Source organism: Rhyacophila brunnea, unplaced genomic scaffold (genome assembly GCF_057557595.1).
Source record: "Rhyacophila brunnea isolate RB1 unplaced genomic scaffold, BYU_Rbru_1.0 scaffold_18, whole genome shotgun sequence".
Taxonomy (NCBI): Eukaryota; Metazoa; Arthropoda; class Insecta; order Trichoptera; family Rhyacophilidae; genus Rhyacophila; species Rhyacophila brunnea.
In genome coordinates, this window is record NW_028232837.1 from 32,157,923 (window position 1) to 32,172,941 (window position 15,019).

At 29.5% G+C, this 15,019-nt stretch overlaps 1 protein-coding gene across 1 annotated transcript in view; it reads right to left on the minus strand.

Moving 5' to 3' along the window:
* Positions 1-15,019, minus strand: part of LOC147073442 (C3 and PZP-like alpha-2-macroglobulin domain-containing protein 8) — a 652,526-nt gene that overhangs the window by 232,891 nt on the left and 404,616 nt on the right. Inside the window, exon 10 of the mRNA XM_085945649.1 lies at positions 14,762-14,982. Coding sequence (XP_085801775.1) covers positions 14,762-14,982 — 221 coding nt within the window. The remainder of the gene's footprint in view (positions 1-14,761; positions 14,983-15,019) is intronic.

The following is a 15,019-nucleotide window of genomic DNA, read 5'->3' on the forward strand; positions in this document are numbered from 1 at the left end:
TGACATAATACAATATAGATATTGTTAACCTTAGTTAATCTTGAATACATATTTTTTTATTAAAAATATATATTAGATATTCTCTCTCAATTAGTTAGTACATGTTAGGTATAGCTCTAGAGTTATCACTTTACTTTTTGAAAAATTGTATGACTCGAATTATGTATGTTATAAAACACGATATAACAACCTTACTATGTCATTTCAAAAATCCTCAGATGAATTTTAATGAGATTTATAAAAACAGTGTACAGAATAATAAAAAAAAAAATGAAAAATTAAAACTTAGAACGCTTTTATTAGGAGTCGTCGATGTAACTTACTATTGAATACAATAAGTAATATTATTCAATAAACATCTTGTAAAATATAATCTTTTATTTTTGTAGCAAATTATTTGAAATAGTACCCAATACATTTTCTGTTGTCTTGATTTATTTAAACACAATATATTATGTTGTTTGTCTTTCATTACATTATGACGACTGAACGACGCTGTTTCAGTATTTTAACGTTAATTGACAAAACGTGAGCGATATATTTTGGTATTCATATTACTGTGTTATTCCATTAACATTTAGAAACCTTTTTATTATCGGATGATAAACCGAAGATATAAGATAAATTCCTTATTTCAATAAAATGCGGAGAAAAATAAATAGATTTACGGAGAATGACAGTTTGCTTAGCAACCTCTATTACATCACATACTTTTGTCTGCCTCCTTATCCATTGTTTTTTGTGATCTTTCTGCATTATGTCTAACATGCACCTTTCAATGCTACGATAAATGCTACTGCTAAATACGTAAATAGTATACTACCGTCAATTTAATTTTTAGTTTCATTAATAATCCTTCTACACTTCAGATTTTTAATTTTTCACTATTATTTGCCCATTTATACCAACAAAATTTTAAATACACCAAGGAAAAGGTACTATTATATTGAACATATATAATTTAAAAACATTTCATTAGAAAAAATCGGTAGAGGTTTTGTATTATATAACTCTACAAATGTTATGTTGCTGTCTATGGTCAATGATAGACCATAGACAATAACGCAAACGGAAATAGAACACTTGTCTTTTGGCTTTCCTACAATGTAGTCGACACGCGTCACTTCTGTGTCTCTTACCATATCTAAATACAAAATTAATGTAAAACTGAAGTTAGAAAAAAAATGTAGTGGGTCTATGAATGAGATGTTTTCAAAATATATATGTTCCGATAATATATAGAATTTTATATTCTCAAATTATGTGAATTATTCGTTGAATATAAGAAATAGTTTATTGTATTATTATAAAATATTTTATTTTATTTTTATTAAGGAAAACAGACAGTTGTTTTCATTATACGTAATATGTATACAAATAGATTAAAGAAAAAATATCGCGAAGCTTCCATATATAAATTATAATATATTAAAGTCGAGTGATATAGCGATAACATAACTTTTAAATAAAGTACGGAAAAATAATATTAAATAATTATAAACAAAAAGATGACCATTTTATAATAATATGGATATATCAGTATTAATTTATATTTTACAGTTTAAGAGAGAACAGAGAAGAGAATAATAAAGAAAGAAAAATAAAACATAGATTTGAATTCCGAGCAGGGTCGATTATACAACATGTTAGAGAATCTGTCTATCGTGTGGTTAACATATTTGATAGCACCATTAGCAAATTATTAATTATGTATATGGTTGAAATAGGTTATTATTAAAATATTATTATTACTAAACTTATATAAAAACTTGCCATAATATTTTTCATAAATCAATATATAATTTTAATAAGCTTTTTTTATCATTTATCAACATCGAATCAATTGTACATAAATGTATATACTGATTCACTTGAGGGTATTAAATTAATTATTGTCAAGACCTCAGCGTGGAGAAATAAAGCTATACTTCGAACCACCATTATATATCGTGAAACAACGTTACTATTTATACAATACAGATAATGTTTACAGTCTGAAAATATTTGTAATGGTTGCGTGTTCTCGGTGTTTACTTTTCATGTTCATAATAAATATACAAAATATTGAAACAAAACGAAAGAAACTCGTTAATATTTATATCTAAAATACGTAATAGCGCTTTCGAAAACTAAATCTTATACGATTCAATAAAAATGTTTATAAAAATCTTTCTGGATTGAATAAATAAAAGATAAAGAAAACAAATAAATTCATTGAATATACCTACTCCTAGTAAACTGAAACATAACATGAATTTGTTAAACCAACGTTTTTTTTTAATTAAAGGAATTATTCACATGAATTAAGAATATAATAATGTTTTTATTGAATATATTATAGAGTGATCTTTGACGTTGGTTAGTAATTAAAATGAAGGTAATTTAACATTTACTTTGATTTAAAATACAAAAGCCGAAGATTGTAAGCCGATTGCAGATTATAGTAACGCAATTTAGAAAGCTTTTCATAAAGTATTGTCAAAAACCATTAGTTAAAATTCGTTGCAATTAGATAAAATACCCATAGCTTAGTAGTTAGTGCACGTGGGCATAGTTCCCGAGAGACGCGGGTTCGAAACTGCTGAGTGTCGTATTTTTTTTTCAAAAGATTTTTTCTATATTTTTTCAAATGATGTATGTTCAAGAAATTTGTTTCTTTACTCAACATAATAATAGTATATACGTATTTTTATGTTCTAATGAATTTAAGTTTTTTTCTATTCCATTTGAGTGAAATTAGGAATAAAATGGAATAGTACAAAAAGTCCATCAAGTACCCTCGGTCGATAGTATTAATATCAGTATTGATATATAAAATAATTACAAGATAAAAAGAGCTTTCTAAAATCTTCTGTTGAATCATATAAACTTGACTTGACTAGCTTAAATGATCAAAAAAAATGTACTTGATAGAAATAATACTGAAATGTCATCTTGACATGTCATATTGATTTCCATAATAACGCACGTATATATTAATAATTTAGTTGCTAGGACCCCAGACCCCTAGCAACCAATAATGACGTCAAAATAACTTTTCATACAAAACAGGATTAACTGAAAATGAATCCAATTCTACTTAAAGATGGATAAAAGTAATAAAAAAATGCATTGGCATCGTGTTCTGATAATATATTCTAAAAGTTTCAAGATTGTAAGATTTGTACTGGTCAAAAAACCACCGGACAAATAAGAATACGATTTAAGAAAAACGTTGTAATAAGACAAATATTTCACTACTCTCATCGAGGATTATTTCTTATTGCTTATTGCTTCAGTAATGGGATCTTTGTGGCATTTTTGAGAAATTCGCAAAGAAGATAAATTTTTACCTATATTATGAAATATTGATTATTCTCCACTCATCCTAATAATTGAAGGATTGAATTAAAAATTTGGCTCGCTAAAGTCGTACATGTACGATTTTTTAAAAAGTATTTAATAGAATTAATAATGATTATTGATTTGCCTATTAATCCAACTCTAGCTATAATGTAAATTAGAACAATGATTAGGTAATGTATGTGATTTTAGTTTTAGTATTAATTTCGTGATCTAGTGATTTAAGGTGGGTATTATTTTCTTTGGTACTATATCATGTCCGAGCTAGGTATTATAAATTTATAGCGGAATATTAATTTATCATAAAAAGCAATATCAAATCAATGTCAAACATAATAAACCATTAAACTAAATTTCAAATTATTTTAAATTATAAAATATCTGTGTTATAATATTAATGAGTCTATCAAAAATATTGCTAACCGGACAAAACAGAACATGACAAAACAGAACAGTGACAAAACAGAATAGCCATGGGAAAAATGAAACCTTAATTTTTGTGGAATCTATTTAGGTTTGGTTAGGTTAGGCCATTGTTTCATTGTACCTAGTCACCCAATCGATTTGAACATATTATTATATTGATTAAGATGAGATATCCTAAGCTTGCCGGCAAAGTCCCGTTTATTTGAGGCTTTCTAGCGATTAAGAATGCAAAAATTAGATATATAATTTGATTTATTATGGCGTATTGAAAATCTGTGCTAATAAAAATCTATCAACATAATAGAGATAAGACAATTTCAATATTAAATTTATATTTTTCCTGAAAGGTCATAGTTATATTTATCGTTGTTCTGTTTTGTCACTGTTCTGTTTTGTTATGTTCTGTTTTATCATGTTCTGTTCTGTCATGTTCTGTTTTGTCACCGTTCTGTTTTATCATGGAACCAAAAATATCATATCATAAAAGAGAACATTTTAAATATAATTAATATTTAAATGCAGTCATTAGTCTACGTTACGTTACGTCGAACAACCACCTTTCCATTCCACGTTATGCTACTCGTAGTTTATGGATTTCTCTTGTAGTAAAAGCTCATATTTTAGACGCATATGTGAGCACTGGTAATTATATTGATTGAAAACTTCACGCTTTAAGCAGATGAGATTGGCGCCAAAATCTCCAAACTTACTTCTTACCTTCACGGCTGTACAATAAAAACATGGACTAGTAAGTGACACCAAATCAATTCCGTGCAGACTTATAATCAGTGTTCTACTGCAGTATTATTCAAGAAATATGTAGATATTTTTACCTTATAAACCATCATTGAGAATATATCGCTCTTCAACTGCATAATGTATGCTAATAAACTCAGTTAATGGTTAGTCAGCCTTCTTACAAGATGTATTCTTAAAAACCGTCAACGAGACAGTGAACATTGTGAGTTTTTAGATTATTCACAAAACTTTAACATAAAGGATAGTATCCATGCTTCCACACTTCCACCATTTCAACGTTTCTTATCCATCAGTGGCAAAGGGTGGAGGTAGGTTGTTAAGGTTTGACATGGATAGTGCACACTAAACTTTGTCAGTCAAACATATTTGTTTTTATTGAACTAAGACAACACTGTGTAGATAGGGTTTGTTAGTTTTAAAATTTCAATTAAACTCTGCCTAATCTAAGCCATAGTAGATAATCGTAAACAAATATTCATTTATCTATAAAATATCTAAATTTATGCCATGAAAGCAGACATATAGATATTTTATAGGTGGAAGAATATTTTTTATCGATTATGGTTTGATTTAGTCAGGGTTTAATGAACTTTAAAAAACTAACCTATCTATGAATTCTTAATTCAACGAAAATAAAATATAAATATGATTCAAAAAGTGTCCACTATTTTGTCGGAACGCCCATAGCATATCTAAACTATTACGGTTTGAGTTCGCAGGGTTTGATTAAATTTAAAAAAATAATCAGCACCATCTGCAAATTGTATTCTTAGTTCAATGAAAACAAACTAGTATGACTGACCAAGCTTAGTGTATACTATTTAAATCGAATCTTAAAAACCTACCTCCACCCTTCGCCACTGTTATCCATACAGTCTACCTAAATTTCTAATACTATACATATATTATTATTATTATTCAAAAGGCTGACAAATTAATAATATTCGTAAAAATGTTTCTTTGTATAATATGCTTTAGTGTTAGTGGATTTGTATATACAGCAATAATCAATCACATACATACTATAAACGTAGTATATAGACAGATTGTTATTGTTTTACGCTGAGTTTCACTGATATAGTTACTAGTCTAATCAAATACACTAAAGGCTTTACCGAAATCACATACCCTCCGAAATCCGTCTCATATCCATGCGTTGTACAATATTAATTGAAAGTCGTAAAGACTAATGACGTATGTAGCAAAGCCAAAACGAGTCCCCCTTCCGCATAAAACTACCACGCTGCCACTGCGTTCTGGAGCGTATAGGATTTTCTGACGTTCAACACCTTAAGGAAGCGTAGAAATTTACTTTAAATATATAGAATTTAAATAATATTATGCAGATATAATCAGTTGTCTTCTTGCATATAAATATTGTATAGATAGTTTAAAAACGTTTCATGCTTTTCCTACACACTAGAAAAAATCATTTTGTAGAAAAATAATTAAAAAATAAAAAGAACTTTTTATATACAACGTTTTTAAATATTCTTTTGAATCATATAAACTTGACTTGACTAGCTTAAACGATCAAAAAAATTGTACTTGATAGAAATAATACTGAAACGTCATTTTGACATGTCATATTGATTTCCATAGTAACGCACGTATATATTAATAATTTAGTTGCTAGGACCCCAGACCCCTAGCAACCAATAATGGTGTCGAAATAACTTTTCATACAAAACAGAATTAACTAAAAATGAATTCAATTCTACTTAAAGATGGCTAAAAGTATTAAAAAAATGCATTGGCACCGTGTTCTGATGTATTCTAAAAGTTTCAAATGTCTAGCTAGTTGGGAAGTTAGTAAAAAATCGATTGCAAGATTTATACCGGACAAAGAACCACCGGACAAATAAGAATACGAGCTAAGAAAAACGTTGTAAAATACGAAACCCGACGGGACTTGAACTAGTATCTGTTGTTTTTGTGCCAGTATGAATCACAAAAATTTTAACTATTAGTTATTACATAAAATGCTTATCGAATTGCTTTATAATGTTGGCTATCGGTGTTAGTGTATTAAATTAAGAAAGATATCAATTAATTCCTTAATCATTAACCGACGTCGCGGATCACTCCATTATTTAATTTTTATAACGATTTAACGAATAAGACACATTTCATGTAATAACTACTAGTTAAAATTATCGTGATTCAATAAGATTCCCATAGCTTAATTGAAAAAGCATACCCGCGTGAATTCAATAGAATGATACAGGTTCAAGTTCCGCCAGGTGTCGTATTTTTTCTTCAAAATATATTTTTCTAGTGTGTATATAATATGCATGAGATATTTTTAAATTATGTATATTAAGTATTATTTATAGAATGTTACATTCTGAAATCTTGTGTCTTCGTCGAATAAAAGAAATAGTTTATTGAAAATATAAATATACCTAATTTTTATACTGTCAGTATTTTATTATTTAACTAGCGTTTACGTAGTAGAACTCCATTATAATAGTTATAACATAATGATTTTGGTGTAGAATTACATGTTTTTATTCAGCAATGTAGGCTTAGGTAAGGGGTTATGATCACATATAACATTTGAAGAAATACACTAAAAAGGTGAGGAAACTGAAGGTTAACTTTTCAGTTTAACCTGGCTAACCCTCAAGGTCAGCGAGACAGATAAAAGAAAATGGCCGCAATAACTGCGTTCTGACGGTTATTTTATTCGTAGAACTCCGTTAGAACTCAACCGATCCGGAGGTTTATATTATATTTTATAATTAATCTTTTATTCATTCAATAAACAAAATTAATTCAAAAAATATTTTATTAGCTAATTTGGCATAGAGCAACCCTCTTTAATAAACAACATCGTTTTTTGTTAGTTCTAAGATATTTGAGTTATTTATTTAACATAACCTTGAAAGCCTCTACAATAATTTTAAAGTGTACAATGAGCAAAGCAGATATTAACAGAGTAGGTATAACCTCTTTTTAGAATCGGTAGCGTTCGTTATTTGAATATTTAGGATTGGAGAAAAATAGTTATATTAAAAAACCTAACTTATCAATGTACTTAAGATACAATTCTAATTAAAAGTAATTATGTATACTCTAATGTATTTAAGTTTTATACTATTCCATTTGAATCATATTTTTAACCCGAGTTTTGCCTTTTGGCAACTGACAAACACACTGACAACAAATACAGTTACATCTATCTTATATAACAAATTAATACAATAAAGTTGGTAAAAACTAATTATCATCTACGTATTTAGTCAAAGATCACAATAAAAAATATAACAAACAAATTATGAATAGTTGAAGTGTTTGTAGAAACATTAGAATCTATTCGAATTTGAATTCAAATTCCATCAAGTACCTTCGGTCGATAGTATTAATAAAACCATGTATACGTCATCGTCGTGCATTAGGAGTTTTCTTTGCACTTTTAATGAGTGCCATTTTATAGAATTATATAATAATATACATTTATATTAAATTTAAAGTATTTCAAAAATGTACAATTTATATGAAATCGATGTGTTGTTGTGGAGTACCTACTGTACATCCCGTAAATTTAAATAAAATATATTGCAGAATTAAATTAGCCTTCGTTTTTGAAATCCAGATATATAGAAAATAACGAAGAAAGTTATCGTTAGTTAGTATATTATATCATTGAGGTGCAATATAATATTATGCTGCAGATACGAAGCATGTCCAAAAATAATAGCTTACGTACATCGTATGTAATAATGTGATGTAAGTAGAATATTATATCAAAGCTATCAACGTTGTTTTCTCACACAACATACAACTTCATCGGCCAACTATTACGATTCAACAATTATTACAAAACCCTAGATAGATAATATGTAGCAAATAGTATATTGTATCAAGGCCTGAACAAAAACGAACCATAAGTACGAGTGAGAAAACAATCGGCACGCTTATGTCTCCACAATATGCGTTAGAGTAACATAGAATTTCTACTGCTGAATTAAATATTTTTTATAAACGTCGCCGGTAAATATTGATTTGAATGACTACATTAATTTAAAAATTGCGAGCATAGTGTTGCTGAAATTTATTGTTTTTGTGTTAAATATAAAATTATTGGTAATTATTTTTAGTTACGTTAGTAGAAAATATGTTTAACTATGTTGTGTTTAAATTTGGTAGCCGTACTGAGAAGCTACATGATGGTATAACGTTTCATAGTTAGGCGGCTTTCGTGGTGCGGTGCGTAAGGCGATGACCTTCCATCCGAGAGTTCTGGGTTCGATTCGCTGTCGTGAGGACACAATTTTTATGTGTTTTCTCAAAGTCTGAGTGTTTGTGATTGTTCAAAATTACTAACAACTACCTTGTACAAAAAAGCAAGGACATGGTCATTATTAATTCTAAAAAAAAAAGTTTTATAGTTAAGTTAATAATTATAAAATTGAGGTTCTACTGTGCGTTATATACGAGAAACACGAGTTCATTTTGCCGAACAATAGTGACTCCATTTATATTATTACTCTGATATATATATTATTATATAATATATATAAATTTATTATCTATTATTTTTTTTGAACAGCATCCCTATAAGTAAAAGTCACCGCACGCCACTGATATGTAATATGTATTTAAAAATTATACACAAGTGTAAGTGAGGTTACTATAAGAATACTCAAAATTGAACTGCGTATTATGAAATGAAACTTTTTTATTAAGATAGTTTAATATAATTATTATTATTATTATTTATGTGGAATTTTCTCTTCCCTTTAAGGTGTTTACATAATTATATACGTTCCCGCAGTGCCAATTACTATGGCCGGAATGTATGCAGCTGTCGCACCAATAAACTGCGAATCCCTCTCCACTTTGTTTCTGCAACCCCAAATACACAAACCCCTCATTAACCACCCGCCATAATACACTCTACACGGTATAATAATTACTTGGGATTTAGTTACTGGTGTATTATACAAAGAAGGGGTTAACGGGTTATTTTAAACATTCGAACAGAAAGAGTAAAACCTCGTTAATAATATTTGAATAGTTAGTATTAATAATTAATTGACATGTTAATTTGGGATTGCATAAAAAAACCAAAATGTCATGTAATATGACAGAAAGACCAACTGAGTAGATTAATCACTTAATAATTACAATTAATTATTACTAATTATCCTAAAATAATTACAAGATGAAAAGAACTTTTTATATACCACGTTTTTAAATTTTCTGTTCAATCATAATTATAAACTGTATTAATAATTTAGGACAAATAAGGCAATTGTCAGCAAATCATTTTTTTGCTATTTTGCAACAAACAAACAAATATAGAGTACTGAAATGTCATTTTGATTTCCATAGTAATGCACGTCCATATTAATAATTTAGTTGCTAGAACCACTTAGCAACCAATAATAGTGGATTGGTTTACGGATTTCTTCCGAAATAACATTTCATACAAAACAGAATTAACTGAAAATGAATTCAATTCTGCTTAAAGATGGCTAAAAGTAATAAAAGAATGCATTGGCATCGTGTTCTGATATATTCTAAAAGTTTCAAATGTCTAGCTAGTCGGGAAGTTAGTTTAAAATTGATTAAAAGATTTGTATTGGACAAACAACCACCGGACAAATAAGAATAAGAGCTAATAAAAACGTTGTAAAATAATATTAGCGAAGACTCGAGAGCTATTGATTATTAAACGTTCTTTAAACAATTATCTTTCGGCTGCCTTTCTTCAAGGCTTCCTGGTATTTCTAATACTCGACCAGAATTAGAATGGACAAAAAACTATTCTCCAAAATTCTCCAGGGCACCATCCATTATGCCCTGAGAGAAGCGGAAGATCGAGAAGGATGGAAAGTATAGATTGCTCAAACTAGGATGACGAAATTCAAATGTGGTCACGATCCTCATCCATGTGTGTACGACCAAGAAAAGATATGAATCAAATTGATTAGGAATTATTGTAAATACGCTGATTAAAATTATTTTAAGATGTCCGGATATATTAATGGAATTTATAGTAGGTACTACATGAAGTGAACTGAGTTTCCATGAGATTAATAATCATATTATTCAAAGAATTCAAATACGTGTTGGTTCACTTTCCATGTGGTAAATATATTTGTTTTTGATATTTTCTAATTTTTGTTTTTCATAGATTATATAATAATGTTCAATAAAATATGTTGTATACATGAATTAAAAATATAATTAATTATGTAAGACATATATAATTAACGAGTTTTTGAAAGAATGCCCAAGTAAATATTATTTTGAGTACCGTAGCGATAAACGGATAAATATTTTCAATTCATTATTGTTAGGTATATTTAAATTATTATCTGGATATTTTTTTATTTTTATTCCAGGAAGCAAAATATTATTATAAACGAAATTTGGGCGGTGTAAGAAATCGAAGACCGGAAATGAAGTTTTATTACAACCCTCGAGGAAATCAATTTATGTAAATTAATTTCCGGCGGGAATTATGAAATAATGGATTCGGGCAAAACGTTAATCAATAAGTGCGCCCATTAGGCCACCTGAATTTTCGATATAAAATTTATTCTCTTCGGCTCTATAAAACATTGCGAATTTCTTGCCCGCTTTCAATTTATTCAGGAATGGTAAGTCTATTTAATTATATACAATAATATAAAACACGTGGCTGTATCATAAACTTCATAATATTATTAAGTATCTGGTTGAGCCAAATTGTGGTCGCATTTATACTACTAAAATCCTCTCATTTGGTTTTTTTTTCTTCTAGATGCCTTTATGGATACCTCGCATTTACTATCGTGGTTTCTTAAGGACTTTGGCACGCAAACTACCCTACTTGATGCTAGTCAAATGAAAATTGTGCCAGCTGAGAGAATATGCTTTATTGAAAACTATTCTTCTACCCGAATCGGATATTGCTAATTTGAATTCGGCCAGGGCCTATGAAACCGCTTTGCAAAAACCCTTGAAAATTCTTTGTAGCGCAAGGCGGTGGTGATTATGATGAATATTTTGTCGTATTCATTGGAAACTGAGGACTGCGATTTGTAGCCGAGTTTTATTTAGTATTGTTACAAGACCAGACTATTAGCAATTACGGGTCAAAAACGCATGTAAATTGAACAACATTCAGTTAGCTCAATAAGTGAACGTGAGAAATTGTTAAACTTTTCCGTTGTTTCTTACCTACAGCGTTACTCAAAAAGTTACTACTAGACAGCCGAGGGTCTAGCGCTCTATCTGATATGATAAGAGCAACGCGCGTCAACTATAAAGTGACCCAGATAGACCTCATTTGTTAGACCTTCGTGGAACTAAACCTGATACGGTTTGAGTGAACGTCGCGACTTCGTCATTCATACGGCACATCATATACATTCATATATCATCCATCAAAATTGCATTGTCAGTTTACCAGTGTGAGTGCGTGAACACCGAACTAGCTACAGTGCGCGCCAGCTATCAACACATCTAAGGTCAGTGCCTGGTATTCCTGTGTACATTATCATACCCCCCCTATATCTGGAATCCACCATCAAGCATCACCTTCATAAATTACAGTCCACTTGCCAAAAGCGCCACCAGTATCCTTAATTTTTAATATAACTTTTAAAAAGTTATGCACTTTTTACTTAGAGTTTTTTTAGAGAATTTATTATTTCAAGAGGTTAATATTTATGACGATAAAAAACTCATTACTTGTGTCAGCAGATTGTTCGGCAAAATTAAATACTGTACCTAGAAATTCTTTAATATGCAATTCCGTAGTGTCAAATTATAGTACAATAGTTACTAAATTATAATGGGTAGATATTATTTTTATGTATAAATAGCGAATAATAATTCATTAGAAAGGTCACTCGAATATACCTTTCCGGCCCGTTACTATCGCAGTCTCTATATCGCTTCGCACAACATCTCATTGTACCGAGATTCGAACCTCGGAACAATATCTCTGTATCATACTATTGTACCAACTGTTTACGCCGCAAATAAAACTCGCTCCTGCATCCATCTTGGACTTCTTCATCATCATCCTCAACACCATGACCTACGACACGTCGACGACTCCCACATTGGTAACTCAAATCGAACCCAGCATATATCACATAAATTTAAAACACTTCTTCCGAGTAAAAAATCTCTTTCCACGAAGTGTGTAACACACTTTTCTCCCTCGTTTACAATATAATATTATAATATACTGAGTTTCTGCAGTACCTAATTCAAAAATAATTACAAGATAAAAAGAACTTTTTATATACCACGTTTTTAAATTTTCTGTTGAATCATATAAACTTGACAATTCTATGTATTAATAAATTACTGAAATGACATTTTGACATTTCATATTGATTTTCATAGTAACCCACGTATATATTAATAATTTTGTTGCTAGGACCCACTTAGCAACCAATAATAGTGAGTAGTAAATACTTCTTATAACGATTTTTCACCGAAACATACAAAACAGAATTAACTGAAAATGAATTCAATTCTGCTTAAAGATGGCCATAAGTATTAAAAGAATGCATTGTCGTCGTGTTCTGATATATAATAAAAGTTTCAAATGTCTAGCTAGTCGGCAAGTTAGTTAAAATTTTTGGACAAACAAGAAAAAATCTATACGGGACAAACAAGAATACGAGCTAATAAAAACATGGTAATATACTCTGCAAAGTAATATTCATTCAATATTAAATACATTTATTTTTATATTAATACTATCGACCGAAGGTACTTGATGGAGTTTTAATTTAAATTCTAATCGATTCAAGTTTTGTACTATTCTATTTGCTCAAACATTCAATAACGGAATGGAATAGTACACAATTAAAATCCATTAGAATTTACATTTTTTTTTTTTTTTTTTAAATTGACTGATGTTATGTATCTATAAAGGATTATTAATTATCTACATAAATAATATTTTTCAAATATCTATTGTAGTTAGATAATAGTTATCGCAGAGAAATTTCATCTTAGATGGAATAATAGCCTAAATTTTATCGCTCAGTGCTTTGCCAGGACCATTTAAGCAACTGAGATATTAACCACCTGTAACAATATATTATATTTATCATTCATTGATTTAGATTAAATTCGTATTTTCTATCACAAACTTAACTTTCCATAAATAAAAAAATGTAAACAGCGACAAAATACAAAAAATGTTTCCAAATTATGTATGTTCAATAAAGAATGTAATATTCTGTAATCTTGTAAATATTTTTCGAATTAAAAAAGTTATATGAAGCGCCTAATTTCAAAAGCCCCTAAAACGATTTTTGGTAGTTCTGAGAAAAATTAGAGAAAATCTTATCTATTAAATCAGTGAACTTTATATACCTATTTATTTTTTAATTCGTTACATTCTAAGAAGTATTTTGGCTCTCCATTTTAGGGGTATTTGAAAAGCACACCCAACCATTTTAGCATGTTTTGAAATTTACCCTAATTTTTGATCATACGTATTGACGGTTTTTGACGTTTATTAAAGGTCAATCTTTAGCCATCAAATAGGTAACAAAATTATCCATCTAAATGCATATATTACTCAAAAAAATTCAAAAAATGTTTTAGGGGCTTTTGAAACTAGGCGCTTCATATGTAGACATTTATTCCCACTATGGCAGAGCGGCTTACGAGTCGGTTTTAATGTGGTGGGTCCCAAGTTTGAATCCAGGGTCTGACAAATACATATTATTGTTTTTCTAAAACATGAAAGATGACGGATTTTACCACGTTTTTCTTAGCTCGTATTCTTGTTTGTTCGGTGGTTGTTTATCCAGTACAAATCTTGCAATCGATTTTTACTAACTTCCCGACTAGGTAGACATCCTAAACTTTTCGAATATATCAAAACACGATGCCAATGCATACTTTTAATATTTTTAGCCATCTTTAAGTAGAATTGAATTCGTTTTCAGTTAATTCTGTTTTGTATGAAAAGTTATTTCGACGCCATTATTGGTTGCTAGGGTCTAGTGTCCTAGCAACTAAATTATTAATATATACGGGCGTTACTATGGAAATCAAAATGACATTTCGGTATTCTATATTTGTTTGTTCGTTTGTTGCAAAATAGCAAAAAAATGATTTGTTGACAATTGCCTTATTTGTCCTAAATTATTAATACATAAAATTGTCAAGTTTATATGATTCAACAGAAAATTTAAAAACGTGGTATATAAAAAGCTCTTTTTATTTTGTAATTATTTTGTTATTAATTAACAAAACTTACCTATAGTTGAACCTGCATAGTGCAGCGCCATCGATACCAGGCTGGACTCCTCCCCAGGATATGATTGCGGCAGGTGCCTTCGATGGGACACCCTTCAGAGGCTGCATGGGTGCTCGGCGTTCTGCCCATAGAGTTACTTGACCGTCAGTCACCGCTGCAATATGAGTATCTCTATCGCACGGGCAAGTAGATACAACTGTTGCGTGTGCTCTTGATCCGGCCTAGAAAAAGATAATAAATATCACATACCTATATAGC